The sequence below is a fragment of the Haematobia irritans genome, chromosome 1, assembly GCF_050003625.1.
Source record: "Haematobia irritans isolate KBUSLIRL chromosome 1, ASM5000362v1, whole genome shotgun sequence".
Taxonomy (NCBI): domain Eukaryota; kingdom Metazoa; phylum Arthropoda; class Insecta; order Diptera; family Muscidae; genus Haematobia; species Haematobia irritans.
The window spans coordinates 52,387,079-52,406,761 of NC_134397.1; the positions used below are offsets into that span (position 1 = coordinate 52,387,079).

The 19,683-nt window shown below is 24.4% G+C and overlaps 1 protein-coding gene across 2 annotated transcripts in view; it reads left to right on the forward strand.

Annotated features, from left to right (window-relative positions):
* LOC142220911 (myophilin) overlaps positions 1 to 17,026 on the forward strand; it is a 36,942-nt gene extending 19,916 nt beyond the window's left edge. Inside the window, exons 1-3 of one of the 2 annotated variants that reach the window (XM_075290323.1) lie at positions 5,107 to 5,186; positions 16,129 to 16,449; positions 16,516 to 17,026. In XM_075290323.1, coding sequence (XP_075146438.1) covers positions 5,133 to 5,186; positions 16,129 to 16,449; positions 16,516 to 16,698 — 558 coding nt within the window. In that variant the 5' untranslated portion in view covers positions 5,107 to 5,132 and the 3' untranslated portion in view covers positions 16,699 to 17,026. Of the gene's footprint in view, positions 1 to 5,106; positions 5,187 to 16,128; positions 16,450 to 16,515 lie in introns of those variants that run through there. The other variant, XM_075290324.1, reaches the window with a different exon arrangement.
* The last annotated feature ends 2,657 nt before the right edge of the window (positions 17,027 to 19,683 follow it).

The following is a 19,683-nucleotide window of genomic DNA, read 5'->3' on the forward strand; positions in this document are numbered from 1 at the left end:
TTGCCAATTTTATTTCTATAGAAAATTTTGCCAAAATTTTATTTCTATAGAAAATTTTGACAAAGTTTTATTTATATAGAAAATTTTGTTAAAAATTATATTTCTATATAAAAATTCGTTAAAAATTATATTTCTATAGAAAAATTTGTCAACATTTTATTTCTATAGAAAATTTTGTCAAAATTTTATTTCTATAGAAAAATTTGTCAACATTTTATTTCTATAGAAAATTTGGCAAAATTTTATTTCTATAGAGCACTTTGTCAAAATTTTATTTATATAGAAAAATTTGTCAAAATTTTATTTCTATAGATGATTTTGTAAAAATTTTATTTCCATAGAAAATTTTGTCAAAATTTTATTTCTATAGAAAATTTTGTCAAAATTTTATTTCTATTTAAACATTTGTCATCACTTTATTTCTATGGAAAATTTTGTCAATTTTTTTTTGTATATAAAATTTTGTCAAAAATTTTAGAAAAATTTGTCAACATTTTATTTCTATAGAAAATGTTGTCAATATTTTATTTGTATAGAAAATTTTGTCAAAATTTTATTTCTATAAAAAATGTTGTCAAAATTTTATTTCTATAGAACATTTTGTCAAAATTTTATTTCTATAGAAAATTTGTCAACATTTTATTTCTATAGAAAATTGTGTTAAAAATGATATTTCTATAAACAATTTTGAAAAAATTTTATTTCTATAGAACATTTTGTCAACATTTTATGTCTATAGAAAATTTTGTCAAAATTTTATTTCTATAAAACATTTTGTCAAAATTTTATTTCTATAGAAAATTTTGTCAAAATTTTATTTCTATAGAAAATTTTGTCAAAATTTTATTTCTATAGAAAATTTTGCCAAAATTGTTTTTCTATAGAAAATTTTGTTAAAAATTATATAGAAAAATTTGTCAACATTTTATTTCTATATAAAATTTTGTCAAAAATTTTATTTCTATGTAAAATCTTGTCAAAAATTTTATTTCTATAGAAAAATTTGTCAATATTTTATTTCTATAGAAAATGTTGTCAAAGTTTTATTTCTATAGAAAATTTTGTCGAATTTTTTTTTTCTATAGATGATTTTGTCAAAATTTTATTTCCATAGAACATTTTGTCAAAATTTGATTTCTATAGAAAATTTTGTCGAAATTTTATTTCTATAGATGATTTTGTCAAAATTTTATTTCCATAGAAAATTTTGTCAAAATTTTATTTCTATAGAAAATTTTGTCAAAATTTTATTTCTATAGAAAATTTTGTCAAAATTTTATTTCTATAGAAAATTGCGTTAAAGATTATATTTCTCTAGAAAATTTGGCAAAATTTTATTTGTAAGGAACATTTTTCAAAATTTTATTTCTATAGATGATTTTGTAAAAATTTTATTTCCATAGAAAATTTTGTCAAAATTTTATTTCTATAGAAAATTTTGTAAAAATTTTATTTCTATAGAAAATTTTGTTTAAAATCCTATTTGGATAGAAAATTTTGTTAAAAATTATATTTCTATATAAAATCTGTCAAAATTTTATTTCGATAGAAAAATTTGTCAACATTTTATTTCTATAGAAAAATTTGTCAATATTTTATTTTTATAGAAAATTTGGCAAAATTTTATTTCTATAGAGCATTTTGTCAAAATTTTATTTATATAGAAAATTTTGTCAAAATTTTATTTCTATACATGCAATATTTTGCACGTTCCATGTTGCCCGTTCAAAAATAATTTTATGCTCTTGAAATATGTTTGAGAAAATTTGGCAAAATTTTATTTGTAAGGAACATTTTTCAAAATTTTATTTCTATAGATGATTTTGTAAAAATTTTATTTCCATAGAAAATTTTGTCAAAATTTTATTTCTATAGAAAATTTTGTAAAAATTTTATTTCTATAGAAAATTTTGTTTAAAATCCTATTTGTATAGAAAATTTTGTTAAAAATTATATTTCTATATAAAATCTGTCAAAATTTTATTTCGATAGAAAAATTTGTCAACATTTTATTTCTATAGAAAAATTTGTCAATATTTTATTTTTATAGAAAATTTTACAAATTTTATTTCTATAGAGCATTTTGTCAAAATTTTATTTATGTAGAAAATTTTGTCAAAATTTTATTTCTATACATGCAATATTTTGCATGTTCCATGTTGCCCGTTCAAAAATAATTTTATGCTCTTGAAATATGTTTGAGGTGATAATATACCTTCTCTTGATATATGAGAGGGAAATTTTAAGGACATCGGATGAGTAATGTAAGCAAGTTTTTGGTAGAGGTCCCTCCGTCTGTACAGATCGAATTTTCAATTCGTCTTCATGAAATTCATATTCGCAAAGAATATTGCAGTAAAATTCCCCAAATTAAAACAAAACGACAAACACACGCACATCGTTTCAAAGTTATATGACTTCTATCTATGACTGCTGCCAGCGTAATTTAGAAATTACATATTAAATATTTTAAAGATTTACCACTCCTAATTTTTACCTCTTTTTTATGAATATTGGTACAATGTTAATTTTCAGTCAAATTATTTATAATGGAATGCCTCATATACGGAAATACATTCGTCTATATGGATGGTTGATTAAAGCATATGTTGACTTGTAACAATTTTCGTTGTTGCAAACAAATAAACATATTCATATTTATGTTTTTGTTTATTTTATTTTTTTTTTCACACAATAAATGTATATAAATATGCTGGATACTAGGGTGGATCGACCATATTTATATTTATGGTAATATATTATTTTCATATTTTTTGTTTTATACATCTTTTTTTAACTAAGTATTTTTCTAGAGAGAAAAAAGTGTCAATTTTATAGGTAATAATTTTTTAAAAATATTTTTTTCTTTAAGAATTGACCCACCCTAGTCACCTTAGGCATTTCAGGTGTGACATACACACACATGTATATGCGCATCTAGAATATATTCGCATAGAGGAAAAAATATATGAATAAATATTCATATATAAAATATATCACTGTGTGAACAATGATATATATCTTGTTGTTAAGAATTTTTTTGTCAGAAAAACGAAAACTGGAATAATATATAACAAAAATATTTATGTTATAATTGGGAATCTGTGAAGAAAATGAAAATAAAAATAAAAAGGTCCCTGTTTTGAATACTCTGTATATACATATAAAAATTATATATTCGTGATCACGATGACATTTCACACTATATCAAATATCTCACTATCATAGAGAAACAATAATTAGATATACAGACGAAAAATCGATTAATTGAAAAGTAGATTTTCGATGTCTGTATTTCTTTTTTCATCTGCGGACTGCTTCTGTTTAAAAAAAAATGCAACAGTGTCATTACCTTTTATCACAATGGGCCGAATAATCTAAGTAAGCCTGAAATAAAGCGGCCTACCAATTAAATCTTAAAATTATCCCTGATCAAGTAATCATTCAAATTTATGACCAATGCTGATAGAAAATATGGGAAATATTAGGCGATGTGAAGATATCCCTCAAGAGAATTTCAATCTTTTTCCATGCAAGGTTAGGTTAGGTTAAAGTGGCAGCCCGATTAAGATTCAGGCTCACTTAGACTATTCAGTCCATTGTGATACCACATTAACTAAAAGTACCTATTACATATGGGCACTTCTAGTTTTAACCGCTGAACCTTCTTGATTATTTTTCTTTGTTGAACCAACCAGATTGTTCCAAAAACATTAGCAGACTGCTTAAGTTAACGTTTTCCAGATCCGCCAGTAATCTGAAGCTATATGCTCCTAAAAGTTGCTTGCGCTTTACACAAAATGCAGGACACTCACACAAGAGGTGTTTAATTGATTCTTTTTCCTCCGCATCATGACAGCTCATACAATAGTCATTATACTTCGCGCCAATAGTTTTTGCAAAATCTCCTATCAGGCAGCGACCCGTTATAGCAGATATCAGGAGTGATATCTGACGTCTCGAGAACATTAGCATATCTAGTGTGCGGTTTAAGTTGAAATGGGGCCATATTTGCTTGGTGTCGTTACAACCCTTGCAATTCTCCCATCGAACATTTGCCATCATAACAGCCTTCTCACGCAGCATGAGCTTGCAGGTAGCTAGGGGCATACCAACAAATTCTAGTTCCCCTGGAATATGTAAGGTAGTCCCTAGCCTTGCCAACTCATCCGCTTCGCAGTTCCCCGGTATGTTCCTATGGCCAGGCACCCATATTAGGTGAATATTGTACTGCTCAGCCATCTCATTGAGAGATTTGCGGCAATCGATGGCCGTTTTCGAGTTGAGGAACACAGAGTCCAAGGATTTTATTGCAGGTTGACTGTCTGAGTATATATTAATGCCCACATTTTTTGGAACATTACTTCTCAGCAAATTCGCCACCTCTCTTATTGCTAATATTTCAGCCTGAAAAACACTACAGTGATTAGGTAATCTTTTCGCTATTTGAAGTTCCAAATCATTAGAATATACTCCGAAACCCACTTGTCCATCCAATTTGGAGCCATCAGTGTAGAAATCTATATATTCTTTATTCCCCGGGGTCTGTGTGCACCACGCCTCACTGTTGGGGATTAGAGTCTCAAACTTTTTGTCGAAAAGTGGACTCGCAAGGCTCCCTTTCATTACTGGACTTCAATGCAATGCCACCCACTTCTTGGAATTGAAGACTAGGTTCAATGAAGGAGTGTTTGGTTATTAATACTTTAATCTAATTAAATTTTGAAATTTATAACAGAGTGTAAAAAAATTCCATTCTATATGACTAGTCATTGGTAATTGCAGCCAAATATATTCTACTATCCATTTTTTTGTTCCATTGCAAATCGAATTATTTTTGCACGAACTGGAAATATATCCTATTGAATATTTTATAATTAGCAACAACATTAATATAAAGTAATTTTTTTCTCTTTTATAATTTGTATTGCTTTTTTTTGTTTTGATAAAGTCAGTGGGAAAAACATTTGAACTCTATACTTATCATACCCATATTATAAAATATTTCCACCGTCATAGTATAATAGTGCACATTCACATAAAATTATTAATTTTAATTTGTTTATACTTTTAGTTTTATAACGCTATTTTTCTCCCTTAGTTTTTATACTCAATTTTCCTCCCAATGTGAAATGCTAAAAGGCATTTACCATAGCAGAATAATAAAAAAAGAAAACATAGAGAAGGTAGGAAAACAAAAGAAAAATGTATTTAAATTGGCTTTATGGTCATAATACTAAAACAATTTGTTGTCATGTTTATGGCAAAAAAAATATTTAATGGTAAAAAGAAAAACATTAATAGTTTGGCACCAATTACATGGTGTTCACTTGGTATTGGGAGAGTTTTATTAGATGACTATCGTAAATCTTTGACAAATATGAATTATGAAATTATTTTATATATTTTTAATACATGGCTAGCTAAGATTTGATATAGCCGGTGTTAAGGTTTTTAATGTGGTTAATATTAAAAACAAAAAATAAAAATTAACGAAAATAATTTGGTCGAAAATCACTGCATAATTTTATCATCTTGGTTGGTTACAGACGAACAAAACATGTTCATGAGATTTTCAAAGGAAACCAAAATAAAAAAAAATTATATTTATTTAGGCCATTCGAAATTATTTTATTTAATACTAATTTATTTCGTTAAAATTATTCTGAATTTATTCTGTTAAGTTATTTTTTTTTCAGTAAGGAAATCTGATCCGGTTGAAATTTAATGATCAAAACTGGATAAATATCGGTCCATAACTATATATGGGGGCATATAAACTGATCCTTGATTTGATTTCGGGAGCCCCTTAGAAGGGTTAATTTTTACAGATCCCATAGAAATATGGTACGTGGTGTTAGTGTGTAGCCTCTAGCAACCACGCAAAAATTAGTCCATATCGGTCCATATTTTATATATAGCCCCCATACAAATCAACCCCCAGATTTAATTTTCGGGCATGGTTGCCACTCGAGTCAAAAGTAATCCACCATATTTGAAGTAAATTTTACCAAACAAGTTACAAATAAACAAAGTTCTTTTTATTTTGCAAAGTTTGATCAAAAAATTCTTTAAAAGAAATGTTTTATTATCTTATTTTAAAAGTTTATTTATTATTTTTGGTTACTTCTAATATTAACAAATTATGTGAAAGTATAAATAATCCCTTGAATTTTAAACGCGTTTTAAGTTTTTTTATTTTGCACAAGCAAGAGAATGTTACCATTTCTAAAAAAAGGCAGAAAAAGTGAGACTTTGATAGTATGGCCTAAAGAAAAAGCTAAATTTAAAGATATTGACTTTATAGGAAATTTAGTCAAAAACTTATTTCTATAGAAAATTTTGTCAAAATTTTGTTTCTATAGAAAATTTTGTCAAAATTTTATTTCTATAGAAAATTTTGTCAAAATTTTATTTCTATAGAAAATTTTGGGAAAATTTTATTTCTATAGAAAATTTTCTAAAAATTTTATTTCTATAGAAAATTTTGTCAAAATTTTATTTCTATAGAAAATTTTGTCAACATTTTATTTGAATAGAAAATTTTCTAAAAACTTTATTTCTATAGAAAATTTTCTAAAAATTTTATTTCTATAGAAAATTTTGTCAAAATTTTATTTCTATATTAAATATTAAATCAATATTTTAATTTCTGTAGACAATTTTCCAAAAATTTTATTTCCATAGAAAATTTTCTATAAATTTTATTTCCATAGAAAATTTTGTCAAAATTTTATTTCTGTACAAAATTTTGTAAAAAATTAGAAAAAAGAAAAAAATTGTAAAAATAGAAAATTTTCTAACAATTTTATTTCTATAGAAAATTTTCTAAAAATTTTATTTCTATAGAAAATTTTGTCAAAATTTTATTTCTATATTAAATATTAAATCAATATTTTAATTTCTATAGAAAATTTTCCAAAAATTTTATTTCTATAGAAAATTTTCCAAAAATGTTGTTTTCATAGAAAATTTTCTAAAAATTTTATTTCTATAGAAAATTTGGTCAAAATTTTATTTCTGTACAAAATTTTGTAAAAATTTAGAAAAAAGAAAACGAAAAAATTTGTAAAAATAGAAAATTTTCTAAAAATTTTATTTCTATAGAAAATTTTGTAAAATTTTATTTCTGTACAAAATTTTGTAAAATTTTATTTCTGTACAAAATTTTGTAAAATTTTTATTTTTATAGAATATTTTATCAAAATTTTATTTCAATAGAAAATTGTGTCAACATTTCATTTCTATAGAAAATTTTGTTAAAATATTATTTCTATAGAAAATTTTCCAAAAATTTTATTTTTATAGAAAATTTTCTAAAAATTGTATTTCTATAGAAAATTGTGTTAACATTTTATTTCTATAGAAAATTTGATTTCTGTAGAAAATTTTGTCAAAATTTTATTTCCGTAAAAATTTTTGTCAACATTTTATTTCTCTAGAAAATTTTGTCAAAATTTAATTTCCATAGAAAATTTTGTCAAAATTTAATTTCTATAGAAAATCTTCCAAAAATTTTATTTATGTAGAAAATTTTCCAAAAATTTTATTTTCAGAAAATTTCCTAAAATTTTTATTTCTATAGAAAATTTTGTCAAAATTTTATTTCTGTACAAGATTGTGTAAAATTTTTATTTCTATTGAAAATTTTATCAAAACTTTATTTCAACAGAAAATTTTGTCAACATTTCATTTCTATAGAAAATTTTGTTAAAGTATTATTTCTATAGAAAAATTTGTCAAAATTTTATTTCTATAGAAAATTTTCTAAAAATGCCATTTCTATAGAAAATTTTGTCAAAATTTTATTTCTATAGAAAATTGTGTCAAAATTTTATTTCTATAGGAAATTTTGTCAAAATTTTACTTCTACACAAAATTTTGTCAAAATTTTACTTCTATAGAAAATTTTGTAAAAGTTTTATTTCTATAGAAAATTGTGTCAAAATTTTATTTCTATAGAAAATTTTGTCAAAATTTTATTTCTATAGAAAATTTTGTTAAAATTTTATTTTCATAGAAAATTATGTCAACATTTTATTTCTATAGAAAATTTTGTCAAAATTTTATTTCTATAGAATATTTTGTTCAAATTTTTATAGAAAATTTTGTCAAAATTTTATTTCTATAGATTTTTTTTTAAATTTTATTTCTATAGAAAATGTTGGCAAAACTGTGTTTCTATAGAAAATAGAAAATTTCTATAGAAAAATTTTTAAAATTTTTATATCTATAGAAATTTTGTTAAAATTATATTTCTATAGAACATTTTGTCAAAATTTTATTTCTATAGAAAATTTTGTCAAAATTTTATTTCTATAGAAAATTGTGTCAAAAAAAAAATCTTTTAAAGAAATGTTTTATTATCATAGATAAAACGTTTATATCTTATTTTTATCAATTCTAATAGCGACAATGTAAGTGAGTGTATACATTATTCAATGAGTTTATACAATATTCCATTGCAATAACTTAGATAGTACTGTTCTGTGAGAATGGTTTTTAAGTTTGATTATACACGTTTTACATTAGATTATTGATTTATTTATATTTTAATTGTGTTTCTATAGAAAATAGAAAATTTCTATAGAAAAATTTTTCAAATTTTTATATCTATAGAAATTTTGTTAAAATTATATTTCTATAGAACATTTTGTCAAAATTTTATTTCTATAGAAAATTTCGTCAAAATTTTATTTCTATAGAAAATTGTGTCAAAAAAAAAAAATCTTTTAAAGGAATGTTTTATTATCATAGATAAAACGTTTATATCTTATTTTTATCAATTCTAATAGCGACAATGTAAGTGAGTGTATACATTATTCAATGAGTTTATACAATATTCCATTGCAATAACTTAGATAGTACTGTTCTGTGAGAATGGTTTTTAAGTTTGATTATACACGTTTTACATTAGATTATTGATTTATTTATATTTTAATTGTCGTGAAGTCCAGTTTTATATAAAATAAGTGAAATAATTGGGATGTAAAGAACAAAAAATTATTTATCAATAAAAACCCTGTTGAAAAAGTCGGAAAAAAGCCGACGAAAAGTCCAGGAAATGATAAAATAAAATTGTTTTATTTGCATCTTCAAACAAATTGACCGAAAATAGCCCATCACAAATAATTAAAAACTTAAGTATTTTTAGTTTGCACCAGCAAGAATGTTACCATTTCTACAAAAGGCAGAAAAAGGGAGACTTTGATAGTATGGCCTAAAGGCAAAACTAAATTTGAGATACGAGTATATTGACTTTATAGGAAATTTAGTCAAAATTTTATTTCTATAGAAAATTTTCTCAAAATTTTAGTTCTATAAAAGATGTTGTCAAAATTTTATTTCCACAGATAATTTTGTCACAATTTTATTCGAATAGAAAATTTTGTTAAAATTTTATTTGTATAAAAAATTTTGTCAAAATTTTATTTCTATATTAAATTTTGTCAATATTTTAATTTCTGTTCTCAAAATTTTATTTTTATAGAAAATTTTGTCACCAGTTTATTTCAATAGAATATTTTGTCAAAATTTTATTTCTATAGAAAATTTTGTCAATATTTTATTTCTATGGGAAATTTTGTAAAAATTTTATTTCTATAGAAAATTTTGTCAACATTTTATTTTTATACAAAATTTTCTCAAAAATTTATATCTATAGAAAAATTTCTCAAAATTTTATTTCTATATAAAATGTGCTCAAAATTTTTTCTGTAGAAAATTTTGTCAACATTTTTTTATAGAAAATCTTTTCAAAATTTTAAATTTAGGGGCAATTTGTGAAGTTACTCTTTGTTGGGGAGGAATATTCTGCTAAGCGTACCAAAAGATCACGAATTCTACCAAACAGCAAAAAACCTATCATTTTTAGTGGAATTGTACCAACTTGGGGCCTTTGGACGATCAAAATTCATTGAATCCATGCAAAAATTGATTCACACCTTCTCATTATTATATTTATCCCCCATATAAAACGATTCCTATATTTCATTTTTGGATGCTCTTGGAGGAGCCAAATCAAAATGTTTTGTACAGAAAATTTCCTTTTTTTAATAGTATATTTTATAAAACAATATTGCAAATTAGTAACCCTTATTTACATAGCTTTAAATAAATACTATCCCAATTTGCCAGTATATTGTTTGAAATATTCGTATACACAATGAATTCGCGAACAAAGTTTTGCATATTTTTGTGCTGATGTAAATTCTGGGAATATTTGGTTACATAATTTTTGTTTTTATGACAAGGTCGGTCATATTGTTAAGTCTGTTTCAATCGAATTTTCATATGCACTTGTTTTTTGCACCATTGCTTGTTGCAAGCATTGGCATATATCACGGATAAATGGATTTTTGTCTAACTGGTTGATTACCTTCTACTGGATTCTGTATGATTCTACATACACTTTAGGTCCGCTGGCATTAAGCCAATTGGCTTAATGAAATTAAACAGATTTTTGACGAGTAAACCAACAGCCAAACAACAGCAGAAAATACAATAAAAACTAAAATGAAAATATACATCAGATGTGGTAGAACGGTCTGCCCATTCTTCTACCATGCCTGATAGCTTTAGGCAAATAATGTGCGAAAAGAAATACAAATTTTGAAAATTAGGTTAAAGTTAAATAAACAATTCTCATCCAGTATATACATTGCAAATATAAATATAATGAAGTGAATAAAAATTCCATTATTCAGTTAGATTTTTGGTTTTATTGTTTTTTTCTGAGATTTTTAAGCGTATGTATAATTTTTTCGGGGTTTGGCTCATATTCAATGTCATTCGAAAAATATTTTTTTGGTATTTATTTGAAGATGTGTGCTGTTTTTTTTATTAAGATACATATATTTCTTTTTTAATGAAATTTTAATTAAAAAACTAATAAAATCAGACTCTTTCCCCCCACCAATTAAATATTTTCCCAAGAATACAAATTGTGATTTATTTTATTAAATCATTTCAGCTATAACTGTCATTATCATTTAACTTCTTTTCGCAAAAATTTTCCAATTATATATTAGGCAACATTTTTTTTATATTATGCATTAGAATGGAAAAGTAATTTCCAAAACACTTTATTTAAAAATCACTTGGGATTTTAAATAACATATGATGCCTATAATAATGATTTTAAATGTTGTAGCTCATTAAAAATATGAATTGTAATTTATTATAATAATAATTAGAATTTTTGTTTTTGTTCTCTCGCTATGGTTTTCATACAAACATTTACACTTCACCATGTTTGTATGTGGTGTGTGTATCACACACACACACACACACACCCACACATAAGCATACGAGTGAATAATTTACCATAAATCGAAATTTATGATTAATTTTTAAGTGTTTTGGCAGCTATTCGACTTTATGATTGAAGTTTTACTATTGCGGTTAATTGCTGTGAAATTTAGTACACAAATTAGCACTAAATTAAGGTTTTTATTATGTGGTTAAATAAAAATAAAATATTGTATATATAGAATATTTTGAGGATGAGAGAGAGATTGATGTAAGAGGTATTACGAATTTTGCTATGGATATCCTCTAAGGTATGGTCGTTAAATGATTCATCTGCTGGTAATGGACACTAAACTATATCGACAACCTCCCATTAGTTTTCATGTAATGGAATATTAAATCATGGGACTATTAATCATTGAAATAAAGTCAATCATCGGATGGTATATGGCAGATTGCCCATAAATTTAATAGTTTAAGTGTGTCATGACTACAGCCCCTATTGACATATTAATTGCACATGTGAGTGTCTATTTTAACACTGCACCATAAAATAGGAAGTATTAAACTTAAAAAAAAAACTCTTATGAGTCTGTGGTACGTGTAAGATTTTTTGTTTGTTTTGCCACCAAAACGAACTTACGAGTATAGAATATTAACAAGTATATAAGGCTAAATCTTAAGTATAGAAATAAAGTTTTGACAAAAATTTCTATGGAAAAAAATTTTGACAAAATTTTCTACAGAAATAAACCAAATATTTAGAAAATTTTTTCTATAAAAAAGAATTTTGAGAAAATTTTCTATAGGAATGCAATTTTGAGAAAATGTTCTAAAGAACTAAAATTAAAAAAAAAAATCTATAGAACTAAAACTTTGGGAAATTTTTCTATAGAACTAAAATTTTGAGTCAATTTTCTATAGAACTAAAATTTTGAGAAAATATTCTATAGATCTTAAATTTTCTATGGAACTAAATCTTTGACAAAATTTTCAATAGAAATAAAATTTGGACAAAATTTTCTATAGAAATTAAATTTGGACAAAATTTTCTATAGAAATAAAATTTTGACCAGATTGTCGATAGACATAAAATGTTCACAAAGTTTTCTATAGAAATAAAATTTTGACAAATTGTCGATAGACAAAAAATTTTGACAACATTTTCTGTAGACAAAAAATTTTGATAAAAATTTCTAAAAAAATAACATTTTGACAAAATTTTCTATAGAAATAATATTTTGACAAACTTTTCTATAAAAATAAAATTTTGATAAAAAATTTCTTTAGAAATAACATTCTGACAAAATTTTCTTTACAAATAAAATTTTGACAAAATTTTCTATAGAAATAAAATTTAAACAAAATTTTCTATAGAAATAAAATTTTGACAAAATTTTCTATAGAAATAAAATTTTGACAAAATTTTCTATAGAAATAAAATTTTGACAAAGTTTTCTATAGAAATAAAATTTTGACCAAATTGTCGATAGACAAAAAAATTTGACAACATTTTCTGTAGACAAAAAATGTTGACAAAATTGTTTATGGAAATTAAATTTTGACAAAATTTTTTATGGAAAAAAAATTTTGATAAAAATTTCTATAAAAATAACATTTTGACAAAATTTTCTTTACAAATAAAATTTTGACAAACTTTTCCATAGAAATAAAATGTTGATAAAAAAATATATATAAAAATAACATTTTGACAAAATTTTCTTTACAAATAAAATTTTGAGAAATTTTTCTATAGAAATAAAATTTTGACAAAATTTTCTATCGAAATAAAATTTGAACAAAATTTTCTATAGGAATAAAATTTTGAAAAAAAATTTCTATAGAAATAAAATTTTGACAACATTTTCTATAGAAATAAAATTTGGACAAAATTGTCTATAGAAATAAAATCTTGACAAAATTTTCTATTGAAGTAATATTTTGACAAAATTTTTTAGAGAAATAAAATTTTTGACAAAATTTTGATAAAAATTTCTATAAAAATAACATTTTGACAAAATTTTCTTTACAAATAAAATTTTGAGAAATTTTTCTATAGAAATAAAATTTTGACAAAACTTTCTATAGAAATAAAATTTTGACAAAAATTTTCTATAGAAATAAAATTTTGACAACATTTTCTATAGAAATAAAATTTGGACAAAATTGTCTATAGAAATAAAATCTTGACAAAATTTTCTATAGAAATAGAATTTTTATAAACATTTCTTTTGAAATAAAATTTTGACAAAGTTTTTTAGAGAAATAAAATGTTGACAAAATTTTCTATGGAAATAAAATTTTTGAAAAAATTTCTATAAAAATAACATTTTGACAAAATTTTCTTTACAAATAAAATTTTGGTAAAATTTTATAAAACAAATAAAATGTTGACAAAATTTTCTATGGAAATAAAATTTTGATAAAAATTTTGATAAAAAATTTCTATAAAAATAACATTTTGACGAAATTTTCTTTGCAAATAAAATTTGAGAAATTTTTCTATAGAAATAAAATTTTGATACAAATTTAAAAAATTTCTATAAAAATAACATTTGGACAAAATTTTCTTTACAATTAAAAATTTGAGAAATTTTTCTATAGAAATAAAATTTTGACAAAATTGCCTTAAGAAATTAAATTTTGACAAAATTTTCTATAGAAATAAAATTTTGACAAAATTTTCTATAGAAATAAAATTTTGACAAAATTTTCTATAGAAATAAAATTTTGACAAAATTTTCTATAGAAATAAAATTTTGACAAAAATTTTCTATAGAAATACAATTTTGACAACATTTTCTATACAAATAAAATTTGGACAAAATTGTCTATAGAAATAAAATCTTGACAAAATTTTCTATAAAAATAAAATTTTTTTAAACATTTCTATTGAAATAAAATTTTGACAAAATTGTTTAGATAAATAAAATGTTGACAAAATTTTCTATGAAAAAAAATTTTGATAAAAATTTCTATAAAAATAACATTTTGACAAAATTTTCTTTACAAATAAAATTTTGACAAATTTTCTATAGAAATAAAATCTTGATACAAATTTCTATAAAAATAACATTTTGACAAAATTTTCTTTACAAATAAAATTTTGATAAAATTTTCTAAAAAAAAATAAAATTGTTACAAGATTTTCTATAGAAATAAAATTTTTAGAAAATTTTCTATAGAAATAAAATCTTGACAAAATTTTCTATAGAACTAAAATTTTGACAAAATTTTCTATAAAAATAAAATTTTGACAAAATTTTCTATCGAAATAAAATTTGAACAAAATTTTCTATAGAAATAAAATATTGACAAAATTTTCTATAGAAAAGAAATTTTGACAAAATTGTCTATAGAAATAAAATTTTGACAAAATCTTCTATAGAAATAAAATTTAGACAAAATTGTCTATAGAAATAAAATCTTGACAAAATTTTCTATAGAAATAATATTTTTATAAACATTTCTATTGAAATAAAATTTTGACAAAATTTTCTATAGAAATAAAAGTTTGAGAAAAATTTCTATAGAAACAAAATTTGAACACATTTTCTATAGATATATTTTTATCAAAATTTCTATAAAAATAACATTTTGACAAAATTTTCTTTACAAATAAAATTTTGAGAAATTTTTCTATAGAAATAAAATTTTGATAAAATTTTCTAAAAAAAAATAAAATTGTTACAAAATTTTCAATCGAAATAAAATTTTTGGAAAAATTTATATAAAAAAAATTTTTCTCAAATTTTTTTTAGAAATAAAATTTTGACAAAATTTTCTATAGAAACAAATTTTTACTAAATTTTCTTTAGAAATAAAATTTTCACAAAATTTTCTATAGAACTAAAATTTTGAGAAAATTTTCTATAGAAATAAAAGTTTGAGAAAATTTTCTATAGAAACAACATTTGAACAAAATTTTCTATAGATATATTTTTATCAAAATTTCTATAAAAATAACATTTTGACAAAATTTTCTTTACAAATAAACTTTTGAGAAATTTTTCTATAGAAATAAAATTTTGATAAAATTTTCTAAAAAAAAAATAAAATTGTTACAAAATTTTCTATCGAAATAAAATTTTTGGAAAAATTTCTATAAAAAAAAATTTTCTCAAAATTTTTTTAGAAATAAAATTTTGACAAAATTTTCTATAGAAACAAATTTTTACTAAATTTTCTTTAGAAATAAAATTTTCACAAAATTTTCTATAGAACTAAAATTTTGAAAAAATTTTGTATAGAAATAAAATTGTGACAAAATTTTCTATAGAAATAAAATTTTGACAAAATTTTCTATAGAACTAGAATTTTGAGAAAAATTTGTATATAAATAAATTTTTGACAAAATTTTAGTTTAAATTTAAGATTAGTTTATTTAGTTAAGTTCATATCTTTAAGCATTTTAATAATTTTTTATAAAATAGTAGTTATTATTTTATCAAAAATTTTGGTTGTTGTTGTTGATTTAAAAATTTGACAAACATTTGACCGAATCCGATGAAATTCCAATAGGCTTCGAAAGCCAAATCTGGGAGTCGGTTTATGTGGGGCCTTTACCTTAAAGTGGTCCGATGTGGCCCATTTGCAATGCCATTTGACCTATACTAATAACAGATACTTGTGCCAAATTTCAAGACGCTAGCTAGGTTCGTTCGGAAGTAAGTTTAATTTCAGCTGACGGAAGGACGGACGGACATCGCTATATCGACTCGAAATTTAACCACTACCCAGTAGTAAATTGTTGAAGGACTCTTCACAAAAAATAAATTCACTAAATTGTGTTTTTCCATGCTATCCCAAGTGATCTTGTTTAAAATTTATGTTGACTTTCAAATATTAAATATATTTTTATTTATTTTTATTTTACAGCCCCGCAATAAGGAACAAGAACAAGAAGTCTTGAACTGGATCTTTGAAGTTTTGGGTGAAAAAGTACCCAGCGGTCAATATGAGGATATTTTGAAGGATGGTATTGTCCTCTGCAAATTGATCAACAAAATGGCTCCTGGCTCTGTTAAGAAGATTCAAGAACGTGGTACTAATTTCCAATTGATGGAAAATATTCAAAGATTCCAAGCTGCCATCAAGAAATACGGTGTACCTGAGGAAGAAATTTTCCAAACTGCCGATCTTTTTGAAAGACGTAATATCCCACAAGTGACTTTGTGCTTGTATTCCTTGGGTCGCACTGTAAGTTGAAGGAAAATAAATTTTAATTTTGAGAATTTTTTAATTGTGTATTTTTTTAATGTTTAGACCCAACACCATCCTGAATATACTGGTCCTTCTTTGGGTCCCAAGATGGCCGAAAAGAATGTTCGTGAATTCACTGAAGAACAATTGCGTGCCCATAATGCTGAACTTAACTTGCAAATGGGCTTCAACAAGGGTGCCTCCCAGTCTGGCCATGGTGGTTTCGGCAATACCCGTCATATGTAAATTTTCATCCAATCTCCATCCCCCAAAGAAAAAAGAAAACCCCATCCTTTTATTTATTTTTATCATTCTCACTGTATATTATTAAGTCAGCACTTTTCGGCTCTTGTTATTATCGTCGTTTATGTTTAATGTTATGCTCTTTATTATATATATTTTGTTTTTGTGTTCCAAGGATATAAGGACTACTAATTTCCATTTGACGTTCATATGTCCTTTTGACATTAGATCTTCTCGGCTTTTTTGTCAGTTCCTTTATCTTTATACTATAAGTGAAGACTATTAGCTAGACAAAACCAAAAAAGCAACACAAAGAAATATGACAAACAAATTCGCTACAACACACAAACACACACACACACATATATTATTGTATTCTTCTCTTGTATTTTTTAATTAAGTAAAATAAATATTAATATAAATCTAAAAACAACATGAAAAAAATTTGCTTTATTGTATATTATTTTTCCCCCCACATATTTGAGTCTATAGATGAGTGTATGAGTGAATGTTTTTTTTTGTATGTGTGAATGATGGCAGCAACGATTAATCTGTCAGAGTAAACAAACATTTAGGAGTTTATTAGCTGGTCAACCAGCAGGCTTTACCATACAGCTAGCATGGGAATATGTGCTTGTTTACTTAGCCAAGTATGTATGTGTGAGGGGGGAACAGTGAATAGCAATTCTATTGCTATACATTTATCATATTTAGGACAAGAAGGGGAAATAAGAAATTTTGGAGTGAAATAGATTGTATAATATCAGCACCAATTAAACGTCAACCTCCGACAGGGTAGCTGTCTTATAGTGTTACTATTTTTGGGAGGATAGCCGATTCGAAATAATACCATTTCAAAGGAAAAAACATTTAATGAACAATTTTTTGACTAGATATGGCAATGTCCATACGTCAGTCCGTCCGGCTGCCGGTTCGTCTGTTGAAATCACTTTCGAACGACACAAGCTATAGACTCGCAACCCGGCCCATATAGATGTTATCGATGTCGGTCGTATTATATCCATGGTAACAACTCGTGCCAAAAATAATCTAACAAAATTTAAAGAAAATTTTACAAAAAATCTACCAAATTTAAAAAATTCAATATTTTATTTCTATAGAAAATTTTCTCAAAATGTTATTTCTATGAAAAATTTTCTTAAAATTTTATTTCTGTAGAATAATTTCTCAAATTGTTCTTTCTATAGAATAATTTCTCAAAATTTTATTTCTAAAAAATAATTTCTAAAAATTTATATATGTATGGAAAATTGTCTCAAATTTCATTTCTATAGAAAATTGCCTGAAAGTTTTATTCGCGTAGAAAATTTTTAAAAATTTTATTTCTATAGCAAAATTTGTCAAAATTTTATTTCTACAGAAAATTCTCAACAATTTTATTTGTACAGAAAGTTTTTTCAAAATTTTATTTCTATCGAAAATTTTCTCCAAATTTTATATTTATACCCTCCACCACCATTAACTTTGTCATTCCGTTTGTAACATATCGAAATATTGCTCTCAGACCCCATAAAGTGTGTACATTCTGGGTCGTGGTGAAATTCTGATTCAATGTAAGCATGTCCGTCCGTCCGTCCGTTCGTCTGTTGAAATCACGTTAACATCCGAACGAAAGAAGCTATTGACTTGAAACTTGGCACAAGTAGTTGCTATCGGTGTAGGTCGAAAGGTATTGCAAATGGGCCATATCGGATGACTTTACGTATATCACCCATATAAACGTACCCCCAGATTTGGCTTGCGGAGCCTCTAAGAGAAGCATATTTCATACGATCTGGCTGAAATTTGGTACATGGTGTTGGTATATGGTCTCTAACAACCATGCAAAATTGGTCCACATCGGTCCATAATTATATATAGCCCCCATATAAACCGACCCCAGATTTGGTTTGCGGAACCTCTAGGAGCCAAAAATAATTTTAATTTTGTCAAAATTTTATATTTCTATAGAAAATTTTGTCCAAATTTTATTTCTATAGATAATTTTGTCAACATTTTATGTCTTTAGGAAATTTGGCTTGCAGAGCCTCAAAGATAAGCATATTTCATTCGATCTGGCTGAAATTTGGTACATGGTGTTAGTAAATGGTAACAACCATGCAAAATTGGTCCAAATTGGTCCATAATTATATATAGCCCCCATATAAACCGATCCCCAGATTTGGCTCGCGGAGCTTCAAAGAGAAGCAAATTTCATCCGATCCGGCTGAAATTTGATACATGGTGCTGGTATAAGGTCTTTAACAAGCATGCAAAAATTGGTCCACATCGGCTTATAATTATATATAGCCCCCACATAAACCGATCCCTAGATTTGGCTTGCGGAATCTCTAAGAGCCAAAAATAATCTACCAAAATTTTATTGCCATAAAAAATTTTGTCAAAAATTTATACTACTATAGAAAATTTTGTCAAAATTTTATTTCCATAGATAATTTTGTCAACATTTTATGTCGTTAGGAAATTTGGCTTACGGAGCCTCTAAGAGAAGCATATTTCATTCGATCTGGCTGAAATTTGGTACATGGTGTTGCTTATGGTCTCTAAAAACCATGCAAAATTGGTCCAAATCGGTCCATAATTATATATAGCCCCCATATAAACCGATCCCAAGATTTGATTCGCGGAGCCTCAAAGAGAAGCAAATTTCATCCGATCCGGCTAAAATTTGGTACATGGTGTTGCTATATGGTCTCTAACAACCATGCACAAATTGGTCCACATCGATCCATAATTATATATAGCCCCCATATAAACCGGTTCCCAGATTTAGCTTGCGGAACCTCTAAGAGCCAAAAATAATCTACCAAAATTTTATTGCCATAAAAAATTTTGTCAAAATTTTATATTTCTATAGAAAATTTTGTCCAAATTTTATTTCAATAGATAATTTTGTCAACATTTTATGTCTTTAGGAAATTTTGTCACAATATTATTTCTATAAAAATTTTTGTCAAAAAATTTATT